This window comes from Choristoneura fumiferana, chromosome 28 (genome assembly GCF_025370935.1).
Source record: "Choristoneura fumiferana chromosome 28, NRCan_CFum_1, whole genome shotgun sequence".
Taxonomy (NCBI): domain Eukaryota; kingdom Metazoa; phylum Arthropoda; class Insecta; order Lepidoptera; family Tortricidae; genus Choristoneura; species Choristoneura fumiferana.
In genome coordinates this window covers 6,400,329-6,427,086 of record NC_133499.1, presented here as the reverse complement: position 1 = coordinate 6,427,086, position 26,758 = coordinate 6,400,329, and the positions used below count along the sequence as shown (strand labels likewise).

Here is a 26,758-nt window from a genome sequence, read left to right as displayed (position 1 = left end):
AATACATTAGTTAGGAAAATACCTACATGTACATTTATTAGCTGTATGTATTATGTTTTTATTATAGAAGTTAACACAATTTTAAATAGTTTCGTTGTTTCATTTAAAAACGTGTGCAAATTTTACCGATAAGTTTCAAATGTTAAAATAAATGGAGTAAGGGATAAATAGGGTAAGGGTTAAACCCACTACTTGACAAGATAGGTGCAATATATTAAACAAAACAACACAAAACATCCAAGGCGAGAATAAACGTTTGATAAACATTCTAGATGTTTATGTAATAATGTTGATAACTTTGGTCACGCTGTGACGCTGTGTTTTCTCCAATGACTCGAACTGCCCAAGATCTAATTTGCTCGCAAGTTGGTTGAAGCTGCAGGGCTACTACGAAACTCTTAATTCGAAGTTCGTGTCGTGCGGTCCCTCTCTCGTATTAAATATTGTAAGTGTCAGAGGGACAGCACGACACGAACTTCGAGACTTCGAGTTACGAGTTTCGTAGTAGCCCAGCTGTTTTCGTGTTACACGTACATTGAAACCCATGTCACGAAATATTAATTAATCAGCCCCAATCAATATAAATTTAATTTTTCTACAAAGAAATGGAATGCAAACTTCATTCGCTCGTAATCGACCCTACTGCCGGAAGTGGCTCAATATTTATAAATAAACAAATATACCCCAGGTGAAGTTAATTAAAAGCTTGTAAATATAAATAATATCATGTGCCCTCTGTTGTAAGGGTATGTTTTTAAATCTTGATAATTTCGAATAAGTTTTATTAAATTGACTCTACTTTAATCAGCTTTTTGTCAGTAATAAGAAATATAAAACTTTTATATGAAATAAAACATTGTTTTTATAAAACAGCCTTTTATTTATAACCACATGCATAATATACCAACAGTCACCTATACTAGCAAACAGCTACATTTCATAAAAAATAAATATACCAGAACAATTATTGCATTAACAGCGTCCAACTAGATTCGACATTCTATACAGCAGCTGCGGTACCATCTTACATTAAATGGCATTCTAAACTAATACAACATTGCACAAAGTTTCACGGTATCAAAAATTCAATTCTTGTCAAACGCGCAGCCGGGCGGACGAGTGGACACGGCGGCCATATTGCAATTCCATTGTCACATGCGTTTAGCCTATAACAATATAAAAAGGTACCACAGCTGTTCACAATGGAATAATTTGAAACGATAACACAACTTATAATAAAACCGAGCAATTCGAAAGAGTATTCAACTACAAACCCCATGTTTATTGTACAAATAAGTTAATAAAAATAACATTTTCTACAAATAAAAATGTTTCACCCGCCCTTAATATAACAGACAAGATAATGGGCCAATCATCATCATCATCAGCCGGAAGACGTCCGCTGCTGAACAAAGACCTCCCCCTTAGAGCGACACAATGAACGACAACTCGCCGCTTGCATCCACCAGTTGCCCGCTTCAGTCCACCTACACTACAAGTGCTTTCATTGTAGCATGGTGCGGGTCTGACACTTGATGCACGTTTCGTTTAACTCTTAAAAGTTGCTGCGGATATGGAAGTACATTTCAGTTGTAGCCTGAATATGGCTGGCGTAAAATATTTGAACATAAAGAACTATGTTAAACGAAATAAATTGAACCTATCAGATTTTTATAATCAATTAATAAAATTCAAAGCACATTTAAGTGAAGAAACGTAATATGCATGAAGCGTAATACCACAGACTCGTTTAGTGATGGAACCTAATGGATCTTGAGTTATATCGGTACATATTAATTCGTAAGTAACGAACATTTTTGTAATCTCCGTTTAGCCTTACTCAAGCAAGAGGCAAATAATATTCCAACCTAGAATTTCACTAATATTCTCATCAAAATTAGCGTAATAATCGGATTAATTATGATTAAGATTAAAATTATAAGTTTTATCGACTCAAGTTTCGACACTTTCACTCTCTAGTCTGTTATATTGACAGCTGTCACCCGCACCATGCTACAATGAAAGTGCTGTAGTGGGAGGCCTGCCAACGCTCCATCTTCCGGTTCGTGGCCGCTCGACCGTTCTCTCCCAACATATGTTCTTTGAGCGATGTACCAAACTAACTTTTAAAAATAAAAAACTGCTTCTGTCCAATCTATTTTTGGAGCTTTAGTTTAACAAATGGAAATACAAGAAGCAAGGAATGTTAAGACGAATTCTGTCAGAGCGTTTTTAGATTATCCGGCCCGATACCGATATCGGGGCAAGTAAAATGTATGAAATATGTGCCTGTCTGTCAGATTATCGGATCATATTTCATAAAATTGAAAATACAAACTGAAATATAGATGCACTGAAAAATAAGACCATGACTGGGAATCGAACCCAGGTCCTCGGTAATCCGTACCGCGTGCTATACCGCTACACCACTGATGGTCAACGGTACCGACACGAATTTCCCTATGCACCCCATATCTCAGCTTGTGTTGTGTTTTGTATTTTCAATTTCGGTTTTACGGGATGACCGTAAAAGTAAAAATTTTGAATTGAAATAAAAAATACAAAAAGATTCCAAAAAACCAATCATATTTCATACATTTTACTTGGCCCGATATCGGTTCGGATAATCTGAAAACGCTTTTACTATATTATGATAAAAGCACGTATTTCAAATCAATATGGAACTAATATGAACCTGAAAGTCCATCGAACAAGTTCAGTTTAAATAAAAATATATTGTGTTTTTTTTGTTGACTGTACATTTCAATCAACACTATACAGGGTATTTCTGTCATGTATAAAATATCATAACAAATGCCACATAATTAACCTGCCGTATGTCTAGACTCAGATATACCTAATATTTTATATGTGCCAAAGTTAAGCAAGCCTATCTTTTTCCATTTTTATTTAATTCTGTGAAAGTGGTATTATTTGTGATAAAAGAAATTTTAATGCAGTTTTTTTACTTCTGACTGAGAAAATACTTATCGCACGCCCTCGCCCTTCAACCTAACCCGGCCGGGTCGGATCTGCTCCGACTATATCGACTTCGCTCGATCCGCGGCGAAAAATGTCTATTCATTTGAATAGATTGGGTTCAGATTATCACTGCGTACATTACAGCGCGCGCAATATTTTGTACGCCCTGATAATGCGCGACCATGATAATGTACGGCATCATAATTGGAAGCAATAATGCTTCGGATTATCACGTCGTACATTATTGCACGTATATTCAGAGTTGAACGTTATTGTTTCCCTAGTTTTTTAAATATTGATTTGAGATACGAGCTTCTTAAACTAGTGGCGATTTGCATGCGTATAGGAAAAAGGTTAAATAAATTGTGACCACTAAACCTTCTAAGCAACTAAAATTGCTCTTGCAAGTAATTACAATAAGGTTTTCTTGACAGATGAAATATCGCTAGATGGCGTTAGTATCGACGTCCGTTTGACGTTAGGGCGCGGCCAAATGTAAATCGAAAAAAAAAACCTCTACAATTTCGGAAAAAAACACTGTATTTTTTTCATTCACTCCAATTTTTTTTTGTACCACTGCCACGACTGGTACTGAATGAGATTAAGAAATCAGCTTCCAAGACCATTCCTTTCCTGCAAGCAGCCATCTTGACGCTGCTGCTCGGCGCGGCGACTTGACGCTACTCTTTTAGTCGCGGGAAATTCAAAATCACATGCAAAACGGGGTCACGTGGCCAGATTTATCGCTGCAAACGAGCGACGAGCGACTGCATGTGGCCGCACCCTTACAGTCTTGCTGCGATTGGCTCATCTAGTTATTAGCCAATCACAAACGTGCCGCAAATGTCAAAGTTGTCGAACAAACCTCGCGACACTAGCGCCATCTGCCTGCCAGAAACAATCATTGGGTTATTGATGCCATCGTGAAGTCCCTTTTTTAAAGTAGTGACGATTTTAACCATTAAGTTTTTATAGACCTTTGGTCTTAGAAAGGACGGTCCCATACACGTTATACGAAAGGTAACATTTTGCATTATTTTATCTTAAATTTAACATAAATATAAGAGCGAATTCGAAATTCTCATGACGCCATTTAAATTACGTATAATTTATTATCAGTGATCGGCGATTTGGTCGCTGTGGGATATCAAGTAAATAAATATTAAAATAGATACGACACGCATTAAACTGTTTAAAATAAGTTTTGGTGAACTAAAATAATTGCTTTGCTCACCCGCAACCTTATAATAGCTCAGTTTATGCAAGATATGCGTGGTCATACAGTTCCTCCACCTTCTTACTGTAAGAACACACACATACCACACAAACACATCCATCACCACCACCACACTACACTGACGCGTTTTGAACTCAAACAGAGCTCATCTTCAGGGCAACAGATCCGTACACCATGCTACATATATATATATATTTTTTAATTTAATAACTTAGCCATCATAAGGTCGCGGGTGAGCAAAGAAATTATTTTAGTTCATTGATATGGACCTCCACAAAGTAACGCCTGATTCAATAAATGTCATTTTTAATTCAATCTTTTTTGCTGACTGTAATTTTTGTTAACTGTACTAGCATTGTTATTAAAACTACATCTCCGTACCGAATTTCAAGTCGGTGCATTCGCTACCAGATTATTGTATTGTCACGCAATTTACATAAGTATGCCAAATTTCAAGTCAATCCAACCACTAGAAGACGAACAGTATACATACATACAGACATACATAGCAACTTAAATAAAAGCTTGTAAAATTGCTACTAACCGCCAGAATCCCGCGGCATACGAGTATAACATTAAAGGTGATTCGCCCATTCGCCACCTAATCGCCAATAACTGGTTATTACCTAACACCTCATTCACACTCCGTGTTTAGCTAAGCAAACGGTTCTTTTACACTAACAGCTACGTTTTTACTTTTTCCATTGCATGTAGTGTTCGGAAAGACTCTAGCCTTTTTAGAGCTGGGCTGACGAAAAAGGCTTTCGAGAAAAGTCTGTTCTTTTTAATAAGCCCAGGGGTCAAAAGCTACAGCTTTTTAAAGGCTATTGCATTTTTAAAAAGGCTACAGCTTTAAAAAAAAAAACTACCTATTTAATAGGCGCCATTTTTGACAATATCATCATATCAATTTAATTAAATCAATAATCAGTTTGTCTTGTGCAAATAACAGTTTGTTTTGTTTATATTGTGTGTAGATAAAGCAGTGTATGTAATTAATTGTACATAATTACGCATTATATAATAGTCACATGAACTACGATTATAAAAACAGTGTTTTTTTAATTAGCCTAAACAATCTAAAGTTTAGGCTAGTAACAAGTAGACTTGGAGGCTAAAAAAAACTTATGCAACCTTTTGCAGGTAGCTCGTAGGCGTTGAGAAACGAAAAAGCCTTAAAAAACGACTCAAAAGTCGAGCCTTTCCTTAGCCCAAAATTTAAACTTTTAGCCTTGTAGGCGCCAAGAAACGAGGCGAGCCTAAATAAAGAGGCAGTAAGACTCGAGCCTTTCAGGACACTAAAGCTTGTGCTGTGAGAAAAGCCTTAATTCAGTTTTAATATCTTTGATGTTGTGCAGGGATATGGCCTGTATTTATTTTGTTCTATCTATCATTTAAATTAAAAATATTATTGCTCCATCTCTAAAGCGGTGAGTTTTCTTATAAATTCTGCTCGTTGAGATGGCGTCAGATCCTGGAAGAAAATAAATACGTTAATAACTTAGCCATCATCATCATCATCATCATCAGTCTATTTCATATCTTGATACGATTTACTGTCATTACGTACAAATGTAAAATCAGCCGAATGAATCGGCCAATTTGCATTTTGACAAATTATACCGTTCAAAATAAATTCTGACAAAACGTAATGAGCGTGTAGCGTGAGGTCTCCGAAATGTCAAATCTCATAGTTTTTGGGTGAGCTACGCGGGTTTATTTATAATTAGAATAAATTTGTGAATATTTTGATATATCTGAAATTAATTATAGCAAATATGCGTTCCGGGGCAATGAATGTCTGTGTTTTGAGACAGTTTTGTATTTCGGAAACCTTTGTCCTCCCTTTTTTCCGAACAAAACGGGGACTATGCAACACTGTGACATGCTCGATATTTTCATGGTACGGTTTTAAGGTGTATTAAATATGATTTTAATCTTAACTTTGTTTCACGCCCGTAATACCGACTTTGAAAGCCATACTTAAAAACCTCACGCAACAGTGCGCCATCTAGTGAGACAAAAAACGACAGCCCTCATTGTGCTGAAAAACAATAACCAAATTTCTCTTCGTCTTAAAATAATTAAGCCTGAATTGGATTTTATGTATTATAAATTAGACGCAAAATGGAATACAAATGGTCATTATTTATTTCGGCCCATATCAATTCTGTTCATTTTACCATGAGACATGATTTCACTTTCGACAATATTCCGAATGGGCAAGTTTCCTTATTGACGTACAGTGGGCGGATGACAGATGCAATTTACGTCAAAATCATGTCGAACGATATACGTAATATGACTACAATTGGTTAAAAAAAAGAGAACATAATTGAAAAATAGTTACATAATTTTATTGTTCTAGTAAATGACATGTGTTTAGCGAAGAAAAAATTCATTCGGTTGAAAATTGGAATGAAAGTGATTTTTTTGAAAAATCGATATCCCTGTCTCTTTCTCAAACGCTTTTCTCTATGCAGGAAGTATGGCGCTACTTCCGTGTGACATAACATGCAAGTATGTCTTTCTCTGTCTAATCTTGAATTTCAAACCTTTATAACTTTGTTGTTTGGGTAGCTTAAAAATTATTTCTCTATTCGATAACAGGCATTGCAACGTTTTAATTTATAAATCGTATAAAAAAATTGTAAAATACCGTATGTCGAAAGGTAGATTTTTCTATTTGTACTTAACAACAGTGAATCCAATAGACGTACCATAACAAGTCCGTTGACTGCCTGCATGACGGCATCTTGCTTGATGGCGCGAAGATTTCTCTCGAGCACGGAGTTGTCGTCGCAAGCCTGAGCCTCCAGCCATTTGCAGACTGCCTCGTTGTCGTGCTCCCACTGGTGGGACTGCGGGCAAAGGTTTGTTTATTAACGATGCTCATCAGGTACATTATCTGCTACAGCGGTGCGTGCAAAATATTTGACACGTTCCACCGGCCCTAAAAACCCCTGACATTGTCACTTCAAAGTTCTATATCTCAAAAACGGCTAAACCGATTTCGATGAAACATGTCTAAAAACCATCGCTAGAAAACCTGCTTTCAAATAAAATAAACCGCATTCAAATCGGTCCACCCGTTTAAGAGCTACGGTGCCACAGACAGACACATAGCGGTCAAACTTGTAACACCCCTCTTCTTGCGTCGGGGGTTGAAAATGGACTCCTATCAAATATTTATGCACGCTTTTTGTGTCAGACAGAACAAAGGCTTCCTCTTAGGACGCCACAACCGCCGCGGTCCTCCGTGAACCACCGGCGGAGCGTAGCGGAGGCGGCCCCGTGGTTGCCAGTACCTGTGTCTCCCCGCGGTCCTCCGTGAACCACCGGCGGAGCGTAGCGGAGGCGGCCCCGTGGTTGCCAGTACCTGTGTCTCCCCGCGGTCCTCCGTGAACCACCGGCGGAGCGTAGCGGAGGCGGCCCCGTGGTTGCCAGTACCTGTGTCTCGCCGCGGTCCTCCGTGAACCACCGGCGGAGCGTAGCGGAGGCGGCCCCGTGGTTACCAGTACCTGTGTCTCGCCGCGGTCCTCCGTGAACCACCGGCGGAGCGTAGCGGAGGCGGCCCCGTGGTTACCAGTACCTGTGTCTCGCCGCGGTCCTCCGTGAACCACCGGCGGAGCGTAGCGGAGGCGGCCCCGTCGTTGCCAGTACCTGTGTCTCGCCGCGGTCCTCCGTGAACCACCGGCGGAGCGTAGCGGAGGCGGCCCCGTGGTTGCCAGTACCTGTGTCTCGCCGCGGTCCTCCGTGAACCACCGGCGGAGCGTAGCGGAGGCGGCCCCGTGGTTGCCAGTACCTGTGTCTCGCCGCGGTCCTCCGTGAACCACCGGCGGAGCGTAGCGGAGGCGGCCCCGTGGTCCATACTGTCCGCCGTCTGGACGGCGCTCTGGATGCGTCGTTCTTGTTCATTCTGCAGTAGAAGTCGGCGGAGGCGCCAGTAGAGGACGCGGCGGGAGTCGCGCCACGGGATTATGTCCTGGCAGCAAAAGAGATACCAATATATGATTTATTTAACTTTAAAAAAAAAACATTTTTATAAATCGAATTCAGTTGGATGCAGGTACAGTCGAGTGCATAAAGATACGGCCATAGCGTCAAATATATGTACAATCGCGGGATGAAAAGGTTGACCACCTTAAGGTCTGTTTTTGCTTGCTCAGTGTAAGTTATCAGCAGAGACCGGAATTTTCACGGCATTTTTGATCTGTCATAGTGATTTCTCACTTATCGACCCTACTTTATGATATCGTTAATGATATTATCGTAAAATAATAATCTTTTATAAAGACACTAATGGAACACTCATTAGCACTACAACGGACTTTGAACATGAAATTGAATTATTAAATTAGAAATTGTTAACTATTCTTTGTTTTCATTGCATAATCCATATTTATGTCTATTTCACATTGTCGACTGCACAAAAGTTAATTGGGAGAGATAGCTCTTTAACTATAAGACCGTCTATTGTTGACTTCTACTTTTAATCTTTTTGAACATGTTGAGTATCGATATATCGATATTGAATGTCATGTCGCCAAAACTCCGGGCTCTGGTTATCAGTATCTGCTTCATCGACCGAGTATGACATACTCGTATTATATCATAACCTCCTGGGGTTCAAACTGATAATACTAGTACATATTGTTATCAATAGAACTTATATCTTTTGAAAAAGGAATAAAGTGTCATTTTCTCTGTACCATTCAAAGTTACAAAAAAATAAATTCAACTTTATCTATGAGACATTAAGTTCAAATTTCGATGTCATATTTTGTTGTACGGTGGGCCGCAGGTGGTTAATGTAATTCTAAAAGTTAACATGTGCTTGCAACGTGTAAATGAATGTAAAAGCTGACCAGGAATATAAAAAAACGGCCAAGAGCGTGTCGGACACGCCCAAGATAGGGTTCCGTAGCCATTATGAAAAAAATTAAGTAATATTATGTGCGTTAAAACACAATTAAAACACTTACTACAGTCTTAAAATCTATTACCAGATAAAGAGCGTATCTTCACGGCACTTACGTCCTTTTGTTGAGAAGCGCAGTTTTTCGGCAATAACTCAAAAACGGTATATCCGATCATGTTGAAACCAATTTTCGTTGAAAGTATTTATTAAGCGTTACCTTTCCATATTTTATGCATATTTTTGGACAAACGGTTTACAAGATAGAGGGGGGGGGGGACACAATTTTTGCTACTTTGGGAGCGATTATTTCCGGAAATCTTCACTTAATCAAAAAAGTTTTTAAGAAACCTTACTCTCTTTTCAAAAGAGCTGTCGAACTAAGTGCCACACGTTGATGCGAATAAAAAATGTTTTTTTTTTTTTTTCAATTTCTGTTACGTGTACGGAGTGCCCCTCCCCCCCGCCTATAATATTAATTTTTGTAATTAAACTACAAAACAAAATAGCGGCTTGGACAAGACATCTGTACTCCAAATTTCATTGATATACATCTTATATTTTTTGAGTAAAATGCCTGTGACATACGGACGGACGGACGGACAGACAGACAGACGGACGGACTTGACGAAACTATAAGGGTTCCGTTTTTGCCATTTTGGCTCCGGAACCCTAAAAACCTAACGCGACCTAACCTAACCTAACAGTCATATTGACAACGGTGTCAGTGATGTTATTGAACGGAATATTTTCTAATCCCTCGGACTTTTTCTGTGGCAAATACTTTTGTACATAGCGAATTATTTTCCTTTCAAGGCTATGGATAATCTTCGGCATTTTAACTTACAAAATAACACTTAAATACGACGCGCAAACAACGTTAAACTTTGACAGCAATAGACAGCTGACATTTGAATTTAGTGTTACCAGTGCAAGAAATTAGTTCTATTGTTTTCCGCAATATGGCGAGTTTTTTTTTTAGAATTCTGGTCAGCCTTTATTTGAAAAACCTTATACTCAGTTCAGTGGCATTAAAGTATACAGGGTGTAACATTGAGATCGATCAGTATGAGAAAGTCTGAAACTACAAGACATACGAAGATCCGTTTTTAGGAACCATGTCATCGATTTTATTAACAAGAAAATCTACATTCATACATTTAAAAAAAATGTACTCGGTTCGGGAATCGAACCCGGTCGTTTTGAAAAATACAACTTACATTATTACAGAATATGAAATACAAATGCATTTTACTGTATTGTCATCAGACTTACATAAGTATGCCAAATTTCAAGTCAATCTGACCACTGGAAAGGCATCAAATTTAGCTTGCAAGATTTGACCCGCACATACATACCTACAGACATAAATACATGCATTGCAAGTTAAATATAAACTTGTAAAATACTCACAAATATGCAGCCTTTCTCGAGCATTCTTTCAGCCGTATCGTGAAGTTCTGCGAACTGTACGGCGATCTGTTAAAAAAAAGTTTTTGTTACATTTTCAATTCTTTTAACTGCACTTGGCATTGTATTACCAGATAATCAATAATCGGCGAGAGGTCAATGACCTCAATTATTATATCCATGGTCAGCTGAAGAATGCAGATTACGTCAAAATAATGTCGTATGATATACATAAGTAATATGGATTTGACTACAATAGGGGATCCCCATCAATCGCATTTTTTTTTAGACTATTATTGTTTTGCATTATTTGTATTGGCATAATAGTGCTGTCGCATAGTAATACTTTATTAAGCTATTAGAATAATTTCAGGTGGACTAATTTGTATTATGCTAATACACATTATGCATATTATTGTTTTGGCTATTGATTATTTATTATAAATGAAAAACAAAATATTAGGTTAGGTTAGTATGATACCCAGGCGCGAAGCGCCCAAGCAACGCAGAAATAGGAGGTCCGCTCGTCGACCTCGCCTTAGTTCCTACATTATATATTAACACAAAACTAACCTTTTCTCGTAGTGCATCAGGCTCGTGATTGTGGTTATGCACTTTGTAATGATGCAAATTTATTATTATGACTTTGTATTTATGCTATTTGACGTTACTCTTCATGAAGATGATGCTTTCTGTATTTATGCTTTCTAATTTTATGCGTAAAAAAATATGCGTTACGATGAGTATGCACATCGCTAATTCGGCTAAAAGCAATTATGCGTAACAATAATATTACGAATAATTTTATGCCATCCAATAGAGAACCCTACAATTGATTAAAAAAATGAGAATATAATCGCATAAAATATTGAAAGAAATGCATAAAGCCACAAGTGAAAACGTCAACGTACGTGACACGTCTAAGACATAACAGGGCATTTTCACAAAAAAGTAACTAATGTAAGAAATTAATGTAACTTCTATATTTCATTCTTTCTTTAAATCCATACCTCGTGATATATCGGTTGTAGCTCCTTCTCCCTCGCTTTCGCACTCTTCTCGCACTGCAGCAACTCTGCCTCCATCTCCCTTGCACGGCCCTCCGCTTCCCTCCCCGTTTCTGTCTTCACCAACACGTCGTCTATAGAACCACGCCGATCGAAGTTCTTACTTAGTTCCGCTATTTGTTCTTTTAGTTCTGTGAAAATAAGTTTAATGGTTATAAACTCTTTTGGTTACGTTAGTCTAACATTTAGAACAGTTCTGATGATGAACTCCGGTTGAGTTCGAAACGCGTCAGTGTTGTAGTGGTGGATAGTTGGGTTTGTGTGATTTGTTTTTACAGTGTGGAGGCGGAGGAGCTGCATGAACACACATCTGTTGCATAGACGTTGCTGTCGTAAAGTTGCGGGTGAGCAAAGTAATTGTATATAGTTCGTCAATGAAATACACGGTGTAATTTTTGGAAATGCTCGTAAGCGGTTAGTAAAAATCTATGGGGTACGTACACGCCGCGAAGCCGCAGGTAAAGTCTAGTTTATAATATAAGTAGGAAGTAGAAATAAGTAAGGTAAGAAGTAGGAAGTTAGTTGTTACCGGCGATTCTGGCGCTCAGCCGCTGTAGCAGCGGATCCAGCCGCTGCATGGCCTTGAGGGTGTCCCGCTGCTTGAACTTGACCTCCACGATGCCCTCCGCCTCCAACACGCCGCCTCTGTCGACAAAATACTACATTGTATAACGAGAGCACAAAACGGGCCATTTTACCCGAGACGTTCTTATAGCCACCCGAGCCGGTACGCGAACGTAAGGTCTCTCCATGCGAGATGACCTAAGCGGAACTGAGTGAGGGAGTGACTCTCTCTTTCTCTCCTGTTCGTGTGTTACCTGGCCTCAGGGTCGGCGTACATCTCCATGCGCGCGCTGTTGACGTTGGGGTCGACGACCGCCCAGGCGCCCCCCCTCAGCTCGGCGCCGGGGGGGATGTAGACCAGCACGGGCGCCGTCGCCCGCCGGAGCGCTCGGACTATCTCCGCGCCGAACTTCAGGATCTCCTCATACATGTCTGCGGATATAGAACAGTTCTGTTTTATAACAAGTGCCGATGACAGAAGCAGACAGACTGTATAAGGGTGGAGCGTCTACGTATAGAGAAAAAAAAACGTTTCTTATATATGTTTTGGCCCTCTACCTTACACCTCGAAGATGTATGAAAACTTCGCAATTTCACATAAAACTAAATAAATATTTTTTATGCTGAAAAGTGACGGGACATCAGCTTCAATCAAAAATTGTATCAATACATACTGTTTCGTGTTACGAGTTACATAATAGTATTTTATGCAACTGTATCGTAATCATATCGTAATAGGGGTCCTTAAAACACGAGTGTGGGTTTATGAAACGAGGCGTAGCAGAGTTTCATAATAGGGTGTTTTAAGGCCTAATTACGTACAGTCAAGGGCAAAGATATCGACACGGCCAAAGTTGAAAAAATATGTATACACGACTTTATGCACTTAACATTAAAGCCGTGTATACATATTTTTGCAACTTTGGCCGTGTCGATATCTTTGCCCTTGACTGTACAGTTGCATTCAATATTTGATCTATATCCATATATTATATGTGTTTTCAAAACACACAGCATTTATTGAAGAAGCGTCTATAATTTTTTATCAAAAAACCATGTTAAAGAGTAAAAACGCCTTTACCTTTGTATGAAGTTACCGTTTCCTCTTGCTTGTCATACTCACACGCAGCAGAGCGCGCTGTAAAAACGCTCCCAAAAAGGCGCGCAACTGTCATCTGTCACTCATAGCGTATAATTTTTTTCACACGCCATGTTCAAAAAATTTTTCTTTCATCAAAATAAATAGAAAAGAGAGTGAATAGATAGTGATATTGTGTATAAGTGTTACCAAAGTGTTGTTGGATAACAGGTGAGTCGATATTTCTCACTAAGAATGAGTAAACAAGGCGGGGAGGACGACATTGTTAGCGTCGTTAGTGACCGGTCGGAAGAATGCGTTGCTTCGGGCGAAGAACGCAATTCCCGGCGCCACTTGAGTGGCTCAGATGGTCAGAGTGAGTCTTCGTCGTCTTCGGAAGACGATGAGGGCTCCTCATCGCTTCCCCCTAATAAGCGTCGTAGATGCGATCGAGGTTATGTACCTGTGGATCCACGAGTTGATTCCTTGGTCAATCAGGTCAATTTCATATCTGGGTATCTTACACAGTTGCCGCAATATTTGACGGCCTTCTCTCAGAACAATCAGGGCAACCCACCTACCTCTAATAATAGAGTTGAGCAGCCTAGTACGTCAGCGGCTTGTCAGTACCTAGTAAACCCCTGCAGTGCAGGTACAGGTACCTTTACATTGGGTGAGTTACAGACGGACTCTGACGACAAGAAGGTGGTACCACCTGCTAATGAGGAGCGCCTTCGGAAGGTTACCAAGCTCCAGCATTTTAACACACAAGCCTGGAAAGGCTTGAAATATAAGTCGATTTTACAGGGTTTTTCAGCGACTCCAGGTTTTGTAGCCTTAAAGGTAAATGAGGAATTTACTCACTTCAAAGCTACCAAAGATTTTTTAGCTTCTGCAGAGAACATGTTAGCCGGACTAACAAATGCTGAGTTGGAGCATGAGGAACTATTGAGAGGGGGGGCTGCAGGAGCTCATCAATTGGGCGGCAAGGAACCCCAGTGAATTAAACCCAGCATCTTTACTTGAGAAAGCAACTTCTCTCTTAGGACCTGGTTCCCCTTTACACAAATGTTCAGAAAGGAAGATGCAAGTAATTTGTGGTAGACGAGGTGAATGCATCGAAATAAGAAGAGAAAGGATTTTGAAGGAAGTAAATAATATCAACCTTAAAACTTCATTGCGTGAGATTCCACCAAGCGCGGAGTACTTGTTTAGCAGGGATGCCTTACAGCCTCTAATACAGTCGCTAGGAGGTTTTCACACTTGGCTTAACAGACCTTCCTATATAAAGGAAAAGGGACAGAGTCGTGATCGCTCATCAACTTATAAACAAGACAGGAGAAATAGAAATAATGGACAAGAGAATAGAAATCCCGGACAGGACAATAAAGCCAAGCAAGGAGGTTCACAGACCTTTCAGAAGCGAAATAACTTTCGCAACAAAGGCAACTACACTGGCAAGAAGAACTTCACCAATCAAGATAAGCAGAAGTGACTACATTCAAAGGCAGACATTCCGGGGGGGGTTGTTTAAAGCAGCATGCACAAGTATGGAGAGAGCTGGGCGCAAATCAATTCATTATAAATATTGTAACCAGAGGACGGATACCTTTCAAGAAGAAGCCACCTCTCCAACATCTAACACAAAATATGCTAAACAGATTTACAACAAGAACCTCCCCAGAGATGTCTGCAATCATCAAGGACTTGAAGGAGAAGGCAGTGCTAGAGGTGCCACCAGTTTTGAATTCCAGCTTCCTTTCAAAGATGTTTTTGATAAAGAAGGCGGATGGAAGCATGAGGCCCATATTCGACCTAAGGGGCCTAAACCAGTATGTAGCCACCAAGCATTTCCAGTTAGTTTCTCAGTTGGATGTAGCAGATTTCCTACAAATGAACGACTGGATGACAAAAATAGATCTGCACCAGGCATATTTTCACTTACCAATCGCAGAGACTCATCGTCGATTTTTGAGAGTCTACTACAACCAAGAAGTGCTACAACTAACTGCACTACCATTTGGCCTGTCTTCAGCCCCCCGGACTTTTGCAGCAGTGTCAAATTGGATTGCAGAGTTTCTACGAAAGAGGGGTATAAGACTTCTTGTGTATCTAGACGACTATATCCTTGCAAACCAGGACAAAGACAAGCTGGCCGAACAAGTCATGGAGACTCTAAGCACCCTAGAAAATCTAGGCTGGCAGGTAAACTACCAAAAATCAGTTCTCACACCCACACAACAGCTGGAATACCTGGGACTGTCGTGGAACACACAGCAAGTAACCATGGCCTTGCCCATATCAAAGGTGCAAAAGGTAAAGGAGTCCATAGGCAAAATTATGACCAGAGCTCGGTCTTCCCTCAGAGAAACTCAATGCATTTTGGGTCTGCTAAACTTTGCCAGCCTAACAACACCCCAAGGGCGGCTACACTGCCGTCAAACCCAGAGATTCCTAAAGAACCTAATGAATTGCAGACCAAGAGAGAGGAAACCTCTACCCCGCTCAGTTCAGATGGAGTTACACTGGTGGCAGAGGGCCATAGACAACAGCTCAGTGGCGATGCACCGAAAGGAAGTAACTCATTTTTTAACAACAGATGCAGCAGATACCGGCTGGGGTGCTCACCTCAACGAGACTTACCTGACGGGGAGATGGTCAAGAAACCAGAGGTCGTGGCACTCAAACCTCAAGGAGTTATACGCCGTCTACGGCGCGATAAGTCGACACCAACAGATGCTAGGCAATGCACATATTTTAGTTCAGTCAGACATCAGGACCCTCGTGGTTTACATAAGAAGCGAGAGGGGCACGCGTTCCCTGGCCCTACTCGAGTTGACGACGAAGCTTCTAGAGCTGACGTCACAGTTGAACGTCACGATCTCGGCGGCGTATCTCCCGGGCAGATACAACGGCATAGCCGACCGCCTATCAAGGAATCGACCAGTGCCGGAATGGCACTTGTTGCCCCCGGCCTCGGAGGCCGTGTTCAGAATTTGGGGCGTTCCCGAAGTCGACTTGTTCGCTTCCAGCGAGTCCGCGGTCGTAGACCGCTATGTAACATGGGACTCCAGAGATGGGTCGGCAATTTTTTGCGACGCATTCAGTCGGCCATGGACGTTCAAATTGGCTTGGGTATTTCCGCCGCCCAACCTAATACCTCGGGTACTAAGACATCTCAATATGGCCGTGGGAACTTACATAGTAATAGCACCGCACTGGATGCAGTGCTTTTGGCTGGCGGATCTGCGTGCTCGGGCACTAGCAGAACCGTACCCAATTCACAATTTGCACAACAATCTTATAGATCTGACAACGGGCAGAGCCCCTCCCCAGGTAGAGAGGATAGTACTTCAGGCATGGAAGATTGGGGGTGGGCCAGCCAGGTCGCTCACTGGTCCTTAAAAGAAAAGGAACTTCTTAAGAAGAGCTGGAGAAATTCTACACTATCCACTTATAATGTTCCTATTAAACGATGGCTTTCTTGGTGCAATTTAAATGGTATTAATGCTAGAGCACCCCTGGGGAATGACGTTGCAAGATATTTAGCTAGCTTGTTTCTTGAGAAGAAGCTTGCATATCGTACAATGCTTGTACATAAATCTGCAATAGCTACTTACTCTGCCACAGGTCCAGAAGAAATAAGCAAAAACTTTTTTGTTCGTCAGATAATTAAGGCAATTTCTTTAACCAGACCTCAAGAAAAGAAAGTTGGAATATGGGATACAAAGTTACTTTTTGATTGGCTTAGAGATACACCAAGCACAGATAGACTTTTTGATGTATCAAGAAGAACAGCAATAGTTTTACTGTTAGCTTCTGGTCGAAGAGTTCACGACCTAACACTTTTAGATATTGCTGAAGACAGTTTTTTCGAAAACAGGGACAATGAGCTGGAGCTGTGGCCAAGATTTGGTTCCAAGACAGATAGTGGAAAGAGCAGACAATCAGGTTGGTTACTAAAGAAGCACCCAGACGAAAAGCTTTGCCCAGTTCGACATGTTCTTAAATTAATTGAGAGCACAAGAGAGAGACGATCTGTAGATAATAAATTAACCAATCTGTTTATATCAATTAATGGAGCAGTTAAGCCCGCTACCCGCACTATAATAGGTGGATGGATTAGAAGTATATTCAAAGAAATAGGCCTAGATGCACCTCCAGGAAGTGTACGGTCCGCTGTGGCATCTAGAAGCTTTATAGAAAATAGGCCTTTGGAGGACATTTTAAAGCGAGCAAATTGGAAAAGTGCTCAAACATTTCGCAATCATTATTGTCGTAGTATAGAAAGAAATGAGGATAATAGTAATAATGGTGATCAGCTAAGAGATAATTTCTCAGACATATAATGTAAATTTTCATGAAGAAAATTTTACTTTAGATTCCTATTGTGATGATTGATCTCATAGATTGAGTACTCAGTACTCTGATTAATTATATTTTTTTTATGTTAATTATGGCCAGGGCCCTAATTGTTTTTTGTTTCTTAATTTTAAGAGTTATGTCCTGCAGATAATTTGGAGACTGCAGTTTGTTAGACATCTTGTTGCAATTTTTTGATTCTATAAATGGTTATGTTCATTGATTAATAGATTTTTATTTTTGATATTTCACATAGCGTATAATACTCTTTCACCAGCAGATATCAAACAGGTCTTCAATAAATGCTGTGTGTTTTGAAAACACATATAATAAAACTGTTTTGCATTGCAACAAAACAGTTATTATGTGTGTGAAAAAAACACACAGCATTGCAGCAAGGTGCTTGCTGGTGATCATGAAGACTTATGAGTGACAGATGACAGTTGCGCGCCTTTTTGGGAGCGTTTTTACAGCGCGCTCTGCTGCGTGTGAGTAGGACAAGCAAGAGGAAACGGTAACTTCATACAAAGGTAAAGGCGTTTTTACTCTTTAACATGGTTTTTGATAAAAAATTATAGACGCTTCTTCAATAAATGCTGTGTTTTTTTCACACACATAATAACTGTTTTGTTGCAATGCAAAACAGTTTTATTAAATCCTCTATCATGTGTTCAAGAACCATTGAGAATGACCTGCATTAACGAGAACTAGGTAGGTATGTCTGCCCCACGAGCTGCGCGCGCGACGACCTGCTGCTGCTCGTGCGCGGCGCCCAGAACTGTAATGATGTATGAAATAATAGAATCCAATGTCGTACTGAGATTTCATACATCATTACAGCACGGGGGGCGCAGCTCGTGGGGCAGACATACCTACCTAGTTCTCGTTAATGCAGGTCATTCTCAATGGTTCTTGAACACATGATAGAGGATTTAATATATGGATATAGATCAAATATTGAATGCAACTGTACGTAGTTAGGCCTTAAGACACCCTATTATGAAACTCGGCTACTGAGATTTCATACATCATTACAGCACATTAGACTATCACTGGGAATCGAACCCAGGTCCTCGGTAATCCGTACCGCGTGCTATACCGCTACACCACTGATGGTCAACGGTACCGACACGAATTTCCCTATGCACCTCATATCTCAGCTTGTGTTTCTTACTTAGTCACTTAAGCAGCTTAAGAAATGATTAACCCTAAGGACGAGATCATAAAACATAAACTACATAAAACATCCAAAATTTCTTGACGTCAGGAAAACTTCACGACATCTTGTGAGAAAAAAAATCGTAATTTTGTAACTACATCAAAACTTTCTATTGGATCCAACAACAAAGATTATCTGACTTTTTATCACTTACCACAAGGTTTTGTATATATTTAAAAACAATATTACTTCTTCTTGTGGTGAAATGGAGTCAGGATTTTTTTTTAAATAAGTGGACAATTGAAAAATTGAACTTTTTATGAAATAGTCTTATAACTTATACTCCTTACTGTATACTTTTTCTGGTGTTGTCAACACTCACCCTTCTGACCGCCGCTGAACCCTCTCCAGTTGGCGAAGATAATGATGGGCAGACCCTCGCGGGAGAAGTCGTTGATGGCTTGTGACGTCTTGTACGCAGAGTCAGGGAACCAAACCTGCACAAGGATAAAACACCGTGTTTATTCTGATTTCCGTTAAGAGTCCACCCACGCCAAACGGCGCGAGCGGTTTTGTACCTCACCCCCGCGACCCCTCTGAGATAGATCGCGTGCAACCGCGATTTGTTCGTAGGCGTTATCTGACAGCGACGCGTTTTCGCGCGCAGCGCGGCGAAATACGGTACCGCTAAAGTTTTTCATAAATGTCAAAACGATCGTTTGTTATGGAGTTTGTATTGAATACGTCATAGACTGACTGCTATGACAAGGCTATGACGTTACAATTTCCCACGTTCAAACTGATTCAATTTTATGCACTTAGGTACTTAGGTAATTCGTTTTTATTAACTTGAAAATCGCCAAAATTACGAAAAATGTGAAAATTCGGTTATTATGAGTATTTTCAAAGCTGCATTCCAATACAATACAATGACTCTTTATTGTACTCCGGTCTGAGTGGAGAGCCTTGGGAGAGGCCTATTATGTCCAGCAGTGGACGTCTTTCGGGTGACACAATACTAAAGTTGACCTAACTTTTATTTTCTTAGGTACACTTTAATTTAACTATGGCCTATGAAATACACCTACATTTCTAAAAGTGTATTAGTAATTTCTTGCTAGAGAAATACCTATATCAAAATATTAAAAATTAAGCAAGATATATTTCTCAAAATGTAGACAAAACTGAAGATAACTTATAATACCTATACTCATTTAGGTAGGTATACACTAAAATATGGATCCATTTGCAGATAGGTATCGATTTTTTATTTGAAAACCAAAAACCTCATTTGCTTCGTACAGTCGGATAAAACATTCAAAGGACATAACATTGCCTGGCGGGCAATTTTTTCAATCACAAGTGGACATTATTTTGGGTAAAATTACCCACGTTTATAATTTTATAAAGCACTTACGTTTACAAACTTAAATTTTAATAAACACAAAATAAACATTGTACTTTGCTCTGATAACTGTTATTTTTATATGTTTTATGTACAATAGAGAGTTATAAACCCTTTATTGAACAAAAAATACTCATTCGTGACAATCGATTTTATAAGAAAATGGCCCTAAGGCAAAGTTGACGGTTTTTTGCCCAAAATTCAGAACCAACATAAAAAATACAACCGAATTGATAACCTCCTCCTTTTTTCTGAAGTCAGTTAAGCTCAGGCTTCTAATAGACTCTCGTTAATAATCCTCTTTTTACAGCCCTTAATGCACAATGTACTTTTGTGTCAATATTAGTTCCAATTCCAAATATTACCCGCTATGATCCTGTTACAACAAGGCCATAGTCGGTAGGAAAATACAAACTGAAATATAGATGCACAGAAAAACCAGAAAAAGAGACCAGCGTTCTCAGCATGACAGAGGTGTCAACTTCTAGATTTTTTCTCGCCTGCTTGCCTAAATATCAAAATTTTCCAGGCGTTACTCCAAACAGGGGACAGGGGGTCCTGTCAAAAATCAGCAATTTGTATTCAATCAGTGTTCTATCAATGTCGTATGTATACAAACACCTCTATATTATGTTTGAGTTTTCTAATAATTTTATCATATTTATGAGTTAAACGCTAATAACCAATAACAAATTTTAACAACAACAGTTTGTATATGACACTAAAAACACCGATTGAATACAGAACTAGGCCACGGATGTCCCTTATTTTTAATAGGAAGTACCACCTACAAAACTTTGATATTTCGGCAAGTAGTAGGTCAATGTATGGTTAATTCTTAGAAAAAAAGTTAGAGGTGTCACTACTTCAAAACCAAATAAAATAAATGTGTCTTTTTATTTGGTCTTTTTTTTAAATTTATATGATTTTTGAGTGGCGATGTAAATCTATATAAAGAACAACTTTAAAATTTGAAACAAATCGCTTGATTACATACTGATAATAAATACATTAAAAAAACAAAAGTCAAGAACTGACACAAGTAGGATATTCATACTCAACATAAATATTCTTGGAGATACGAGTACTCGCAGAAAAAACTGTGCCCATTTGATAAAAGGGACGGCTTACTAGAAAAACCAAACTATGAACTGTTACCTAACGACTAAATGCAATCACTTTGTCTGAATTAATAAATTATTTACTATTTTAATTGTACTTTAGATTTATAAAACTGGAGTTCCAAGAGTGGAGAAATTACGTATAAAGAAAGAAAGAAGGATATTTTAATAACACTAATACAAAAAGCACAAAGTGCAGTATTTGAACCTACAGTGAGAACTTTTTCTACTATTATAACGCATGCGGGCAATGTTGTCTAAATAACTTTGCCCGTTATAAAATTCAATCAATAAGTTACTTTGCCCAACGATTAATAAAGTAAATATTTGTTTTATATAAGTCATGTTATTTAGTGGGTGTCTCAAAATAATGTAGGTACTTACTGTACTAAAATAGTGCTTGTGTAGTGTAGATGTATCATCATCTGGTTCAGAGACCTCAGTGCGTTTTTTTACTGTAGAACATGTTAATCCAGGGTATTTATTACCTGTATGGCAAATTTCATGCAAATCCGTTCAGTAGTTTCTACGTGAAAGAGTAACAAACATCCATCCATCGCCATACTTAAAAAAAATGTTTAGATTTTTTTTGTATTTTGATTACTTATGTTTTAGAACATTTTTTGCTGTGGTTTACGAGTTATTTACGAAAAACTAAATGGGACTTTTACACAAACTCCTCCCCACCCGTTAGCTCTACCCCACCCATCAGTACCTACTTTTAGTATGTGGTCTTAAACACCATCCCCTACAACTATGCCAAAATTGACTTATACGCGAGATTTCCCGGAGAGGCAGTTTTTGGTCTTCGTTGGGTAGGCTATATACTCGTATCAGACACGTATTAAGTTTGAACACATGTCCTATATTCCTACTATGGTAGTTATCAGTTTATAAGTAATAGACAAAATATGGAGCCAATAAAACTATTTAGACTACTAACCAATTTTTCTGTACTTACCTAATTCTTGTAATAAACAACACACTTACTTTACAACTTCTGACATCTTCTGACATGTTGTCTGTCATTGTACGAGTATGAGGGCTTCTTGTTTTTTTTGTGCGTTATTTAATTTATTTCTCGGTGTTGACTATCCTAAAACACCTTAAATACCCAAAATACAGTGATAACGTAATTTAATAATAATTTCCTTACTCATAGATTGAGTGTTATGAAAGAAGTGTAAATGTAAAAGTTTTTTTTCGTAAATGAATTTTGTGGAGAAAAGCGACGCAGGTCAATCAGGCAGAGCACCTAAGCGCTCACTGTTTCTCTGCGTTGAAGTGACAGAGAAGCAATATGTCGTCGGCGTGGCGTAAGTCTTTGCTCATCAAAAATTTGGAAATAAAATAAATGCAAAGAAATTACGATTTAGATTTAAGAAATAACACGACAGATATTATTATTACGTTTTGTTTGTAAATCAGACTTAGTAATTTGATTATAGTGTCTTTATAAATAACGGAGTATTTTTGGTTTCTAAATCAAAGTAAGAGCTCACTTTGGCAATAAAATCTATCGAGCCAAATTAGTTTAATCGTGTTTTGAAAGCAACGACTAACTCAGGAATACGATCAAGATTATCGTAATATTTTTTTTATTGCCACGAAGTACACCAATTTTATACCACGTCTGTTTAAAAATAGCAGTGAGTTGCGTAGGTCGCCTCTTAACTTCGGCAGACGGTTCATTCCTGTAAACTACTTGATAATTTACTTTTTCGAAATTATAGAACCTTTTTTTCATGCATATAATAGCTTGACGGTCATTGTTGAACGGTCTTTACGGTCACTCTTGGTTATTTTTTAAACAGTAAGAGTTAGGCAACTAGTGCTCAGCCCCTGTTTTACCATCCATTGATTAATTTTATGTGACAGATATCTGTGAAGCCGTGGTGGCCTAGTGGTTTGACCTATCGCCTCTCAAGCAGAGGGTCGTGGGTTCAAACCCCGGCTCGCACCTCTGAATTTTTCGAAATTCATGTGCGGAATTACATTTGAAATTTACCACGAGCTTTGCGAAGGAAAACATCGTGAGGAAACCTGCACAAACCTGCGAAGCAATTCAATGGTGTGTGTGAAGTTCCCAATCCGCACTGGGCCCGCGTGGGAACTATGGCCCAAGCCCTCTTGTTCTGAGAGGAGGCCTGTGCCCAGCAGTGGGACGTATATAGGCTGGGATGATGATGATGAGATATCTGTGATGCCGTCTCTGTTTGTTTTGTCCGAATAGACGGAGACGACATCACATTTATCTGTCAAATAAAATCCATCCATGAGTGGTGATGGTGGTCTTAACTTCATTTGACCTGTTGAACGTTCCCTTAAACTTAACGCGTTCGGCGCCGGCAACGATCCACTAAGCTCGTATGCTACGCCTACGCATATCCCACAGCAGTGGCTTCTATGCCAGTGACACATAGGCAGTTGTCTCACCGCCGGCGAGGAAACGATTGGCTATCGACTATTTTCTCGCTCAAGAAACGAACAAAAGATATAAGATCCTGTGTGAGTAAAAGAGACACATATATTAATAGTTGATCGCTGGCGGTTCACACTGCCGGCGAGAACTCGCTCTTACATCATTTGTCGCAGCGACAAGAGCTTAGACTCGCTGAGCTATAAAACTAGCTCAGCAATACTCGCTCAGCGCTGTTAGCTTGGCGGCCGCCCGGCTCGAGCGAGTGGAGCGAGTAATCGCCCGTCGTGCTCGAACACTCGCTTTTCACTGCTCGCCCACTCGTTTCTAGTTACTCGCTCTGCTCGCTTCTCGCTCATCGTCGGCGGTGGGACAAGTGCCATATACGTGTCACAGACTTAATAACGTTTGGTGCCAGTGACACGCATGTCGTGTCAAAATAACTCGTACCGCTTAAAGGCTACAGGTAAGGTTAAAACGGCAAGATTGAAAGCCATTAAAAAAAAAGAAATAAGGCTATAGCGTAAGGGCTTAGCGGAACGTTGCCGGAGCCGAAAGCGATCCACTAAGCTCTCACGCTAGGCATAGCGCATATTCCACAGCAGTCACAAATACATGTCACTGGCACAGGCGTAGAACTAAAAAGTATAAATCATCTTACCTGTCCAGCTTGCTGTAAAGTCTTCGACTCGGAGTCCAGATTGGCGGGATCAGCCGGCAGCGTCAGCTCCACTGTCCTGGTCTCTACCGCCACCACGCCCACCGGTATACGGCCCAGCCGGGCGCGGCCTGGCGACAGACAGATGAACGTTAAGGGTGAAGTTGTAATAGTTAGGCCATGTTAGGTGGTATGTGGTGATATGTGGTGGTGGCCTAATGGTTTGACCTATCGCCTCTCAAGCAGAGGGTCGTGGGTTCAAACCCCGGCTCGCACCTCTGAGTTTTTCGAAATTCATGTGCGGAATTACATTTGAAATTTACCACGAGCTACGGTGAAGGAAAACATCGTGAGGAAACCTGCACAAACCTGCGAAGCAATTCAATGGTGCGTGTGAAGTTCCCAATCCGCACTGGGCCCGCGTGGGAACTATGGCCCAAGCCCTCTTGTTCTGAGAGGAGGCCTGTGCCCAGCAGTGGGACGTATATAGGCTGGGATGATGATGAGGTGGTATGTAAGCTGAGTGCATGCAACTTTAAAAATAGTACCAAGATATACTATACCAAGTACGATACTAAGCGTTTTCCTAGAGATAAGACCACGCTTAATCGATTTTTGATCCCCGAAAATTCCTTCATACATAACAAATTTCATCGAAATAGTTGGAGCCGTTTCCGAGATCCCTAAAATATATACAGTGTGTGGCCCAGAGCCGGGGATAATGTTTAAAACAGAGGCTCTATAGATCACCGGTAATTGGAACATCATGATCCCACTAATTAAAATCAAAACTTAACTTTTTTTTTTTTCTAACAAACATAATCGTAAATTCAATGTACGCCATCCTAGAACCCAACTGATGTCGCCTGTCACGCTACAAATATCAAACACTTTGCTTTAGGCACTTGTCTCACCGCCAGCGAGGAAACGATTGGCTATCGACTATTTTCTCGCTCAAGAAACAAACAAAAGATATAAGATCCTGTGTGAGTAAAAGATACACATATATTAATAGTTGATCGCTGGCTGTTCACACTGTCGGCGAGAACTCGCTCTTACATCTTTTATCGCAGCGACAAGAGCTATAAAACTCGCTGAGCTATAGATACTTGCTCAGCGATGTCAGCTTGGCGGCCGCCCCGCACGAGCGAGTCGACTCGCTTACAGCCGAGCGACAAAACTACACTCGCTTGTCGCTGCTCGCCCACTTGTTTCTAGTTACTCGCTCTACTCGCTTCTCGCTCATCGTCGCTGGTGGAACAAGTGCCTAACATTGCTTCTTCGAATAAACTTAAAAGTGTAATAAAAATAAAAATAAAAAATATTTTAAAAGTCGCTGAACTAATGTTGTTCAGTTTGACGAGTACTATGTTTTAATTATTTGCCCGTGTTAAACGGTATACAAGAATTGCTCGTTTAATGCTATTAGATAGATAGATGTGCCACAGTCTCATAATAATATAGTGAAATAAACCCGAATAACTGTCATTTTAAATCGAGTTTAACTTGACACGTTTCATGCAGTGTCTAAAGTATGACCAGTGTCTGAAGTTGATACCTGCAGTGTCTAAAGTTAACACTTTCAGTGTCTTACAGTGTCTAAGGTTGACACCACCTGTATCTAAAGTTGACATTTTCAGTGACTGTAATTGACACCACCAGTGTCTGAGGTTGACACCACCAGTGTCTGAGGTTGACACCACCAGTGTCTGAGGTTGACACCTCCAGTGTATAATGTTGACACTTGCAGTTATCTTAGGTCCTCAAATGTCTACCGCCTCCTCCACTATTAAAGACCACTCACCAGCAATAACAGTCTGCGCCCACGGCCGCATGACCTCATCGAAGGTGCCGGCATCGAAGAAACCCCCTCGGGCTCCGTCGCCGGTCAGCATGAGACGGGGGTCGTGGGCGGAGCGCGGCGGCTTCCACTCCACCGGCCGGTCAATGGGGTCCGAGACGCGCATTATGGGCACCATTGAGTTTTTGTCCTGGAAAAGGTGGGTAGTAAGTTTCTTGCGACGCATTATTCTTGGCAATGATGGTCTTTCCTATAGCGCTGGTAGTATAAAGTGACATTTAAAAGAGCCCTTTGTTTTGATCACATTATGTGGAGGTGGATGAGGGTGCCGGTTTGAAGTAAAAACTAAATTCTAGAGTCGTCACTAGGATTGTCACCAGGGTTGTCACTAGTGTCGTCACTAGGATTGTCACCAGGGTTGTCAGTGACAACTTGTCACTAGGGTCGACACCAAGTTTGAATATTTGAATATGTATACGTTTGTTATCTGTGTTTAGTTCTGTTACTAGGATTGTCTGTATCTACCGCATCTAAAGTAGTCGCCTACATCTAAGGTTGACACTAGACCTGTCACTTA

General features: G+C 40.1%; 1 protein-coding gene across 2 annotated transcripts in view; it reads right to left on the bottom strand.

Moving 5' to 3' along the window:
- Positions 1 to 2,596: 2,596 nt before the first annotated feature.
- ACC (acetyl-CoA carboxylase) overlaps positions 2,597 to 26,758 on the bottom strand; it is a 123,273-nt gene continuing 99,111 nt past the window's right edge. For both annotated transcript variants that reach the window (XM_074109288.1, XM_074109289.1), the window contains 10 exons: positions 26,185 to 26,371; positions 24,384 to 24,511; positions 19,160 to 19,274; positions 12,433 to 12,610; positions 12,144 to 12,259; positions 11,558 to 11,745; positions 10,551 to 10,616; positions 8,025 to 8,204; positions 6,940 to 7,080; positions 2,597 to 5,693 (listed from right to left, as the gene is read on the bottom strand). In XM_074109288.1, the coding sequence (XP_073965389.1) occupies positions 5,628 to 5,693; positions 6,940 to 7,080; positions 8,025 to 8,204; positions 10,551 to 10,616; positions 11,558 to 11,745; positions 12,144 to 12,259; positions 12,433 to 12,610; positions 19,160 to 19,274; positions 24,384 to 24,511; positions 26,185 to 26,371 (1,365 nt within the window). In that variant the 3' untranslated portion in view covers positions 2,597 to 5,627. The remainder of the gene's footprint in view (positions 5,694 to 6,939; positions 7,081 to 8,024; positions 8,205 to 10,550; positions 10,617 to 11,557; positions 11,746 to 12,143; positions 12,260 to 12,432; positions 12,611 to 19,159; positions 19,275 to 24,383; positions 24,512 to 26,184; positions 26,372 to 26,758) is intronic.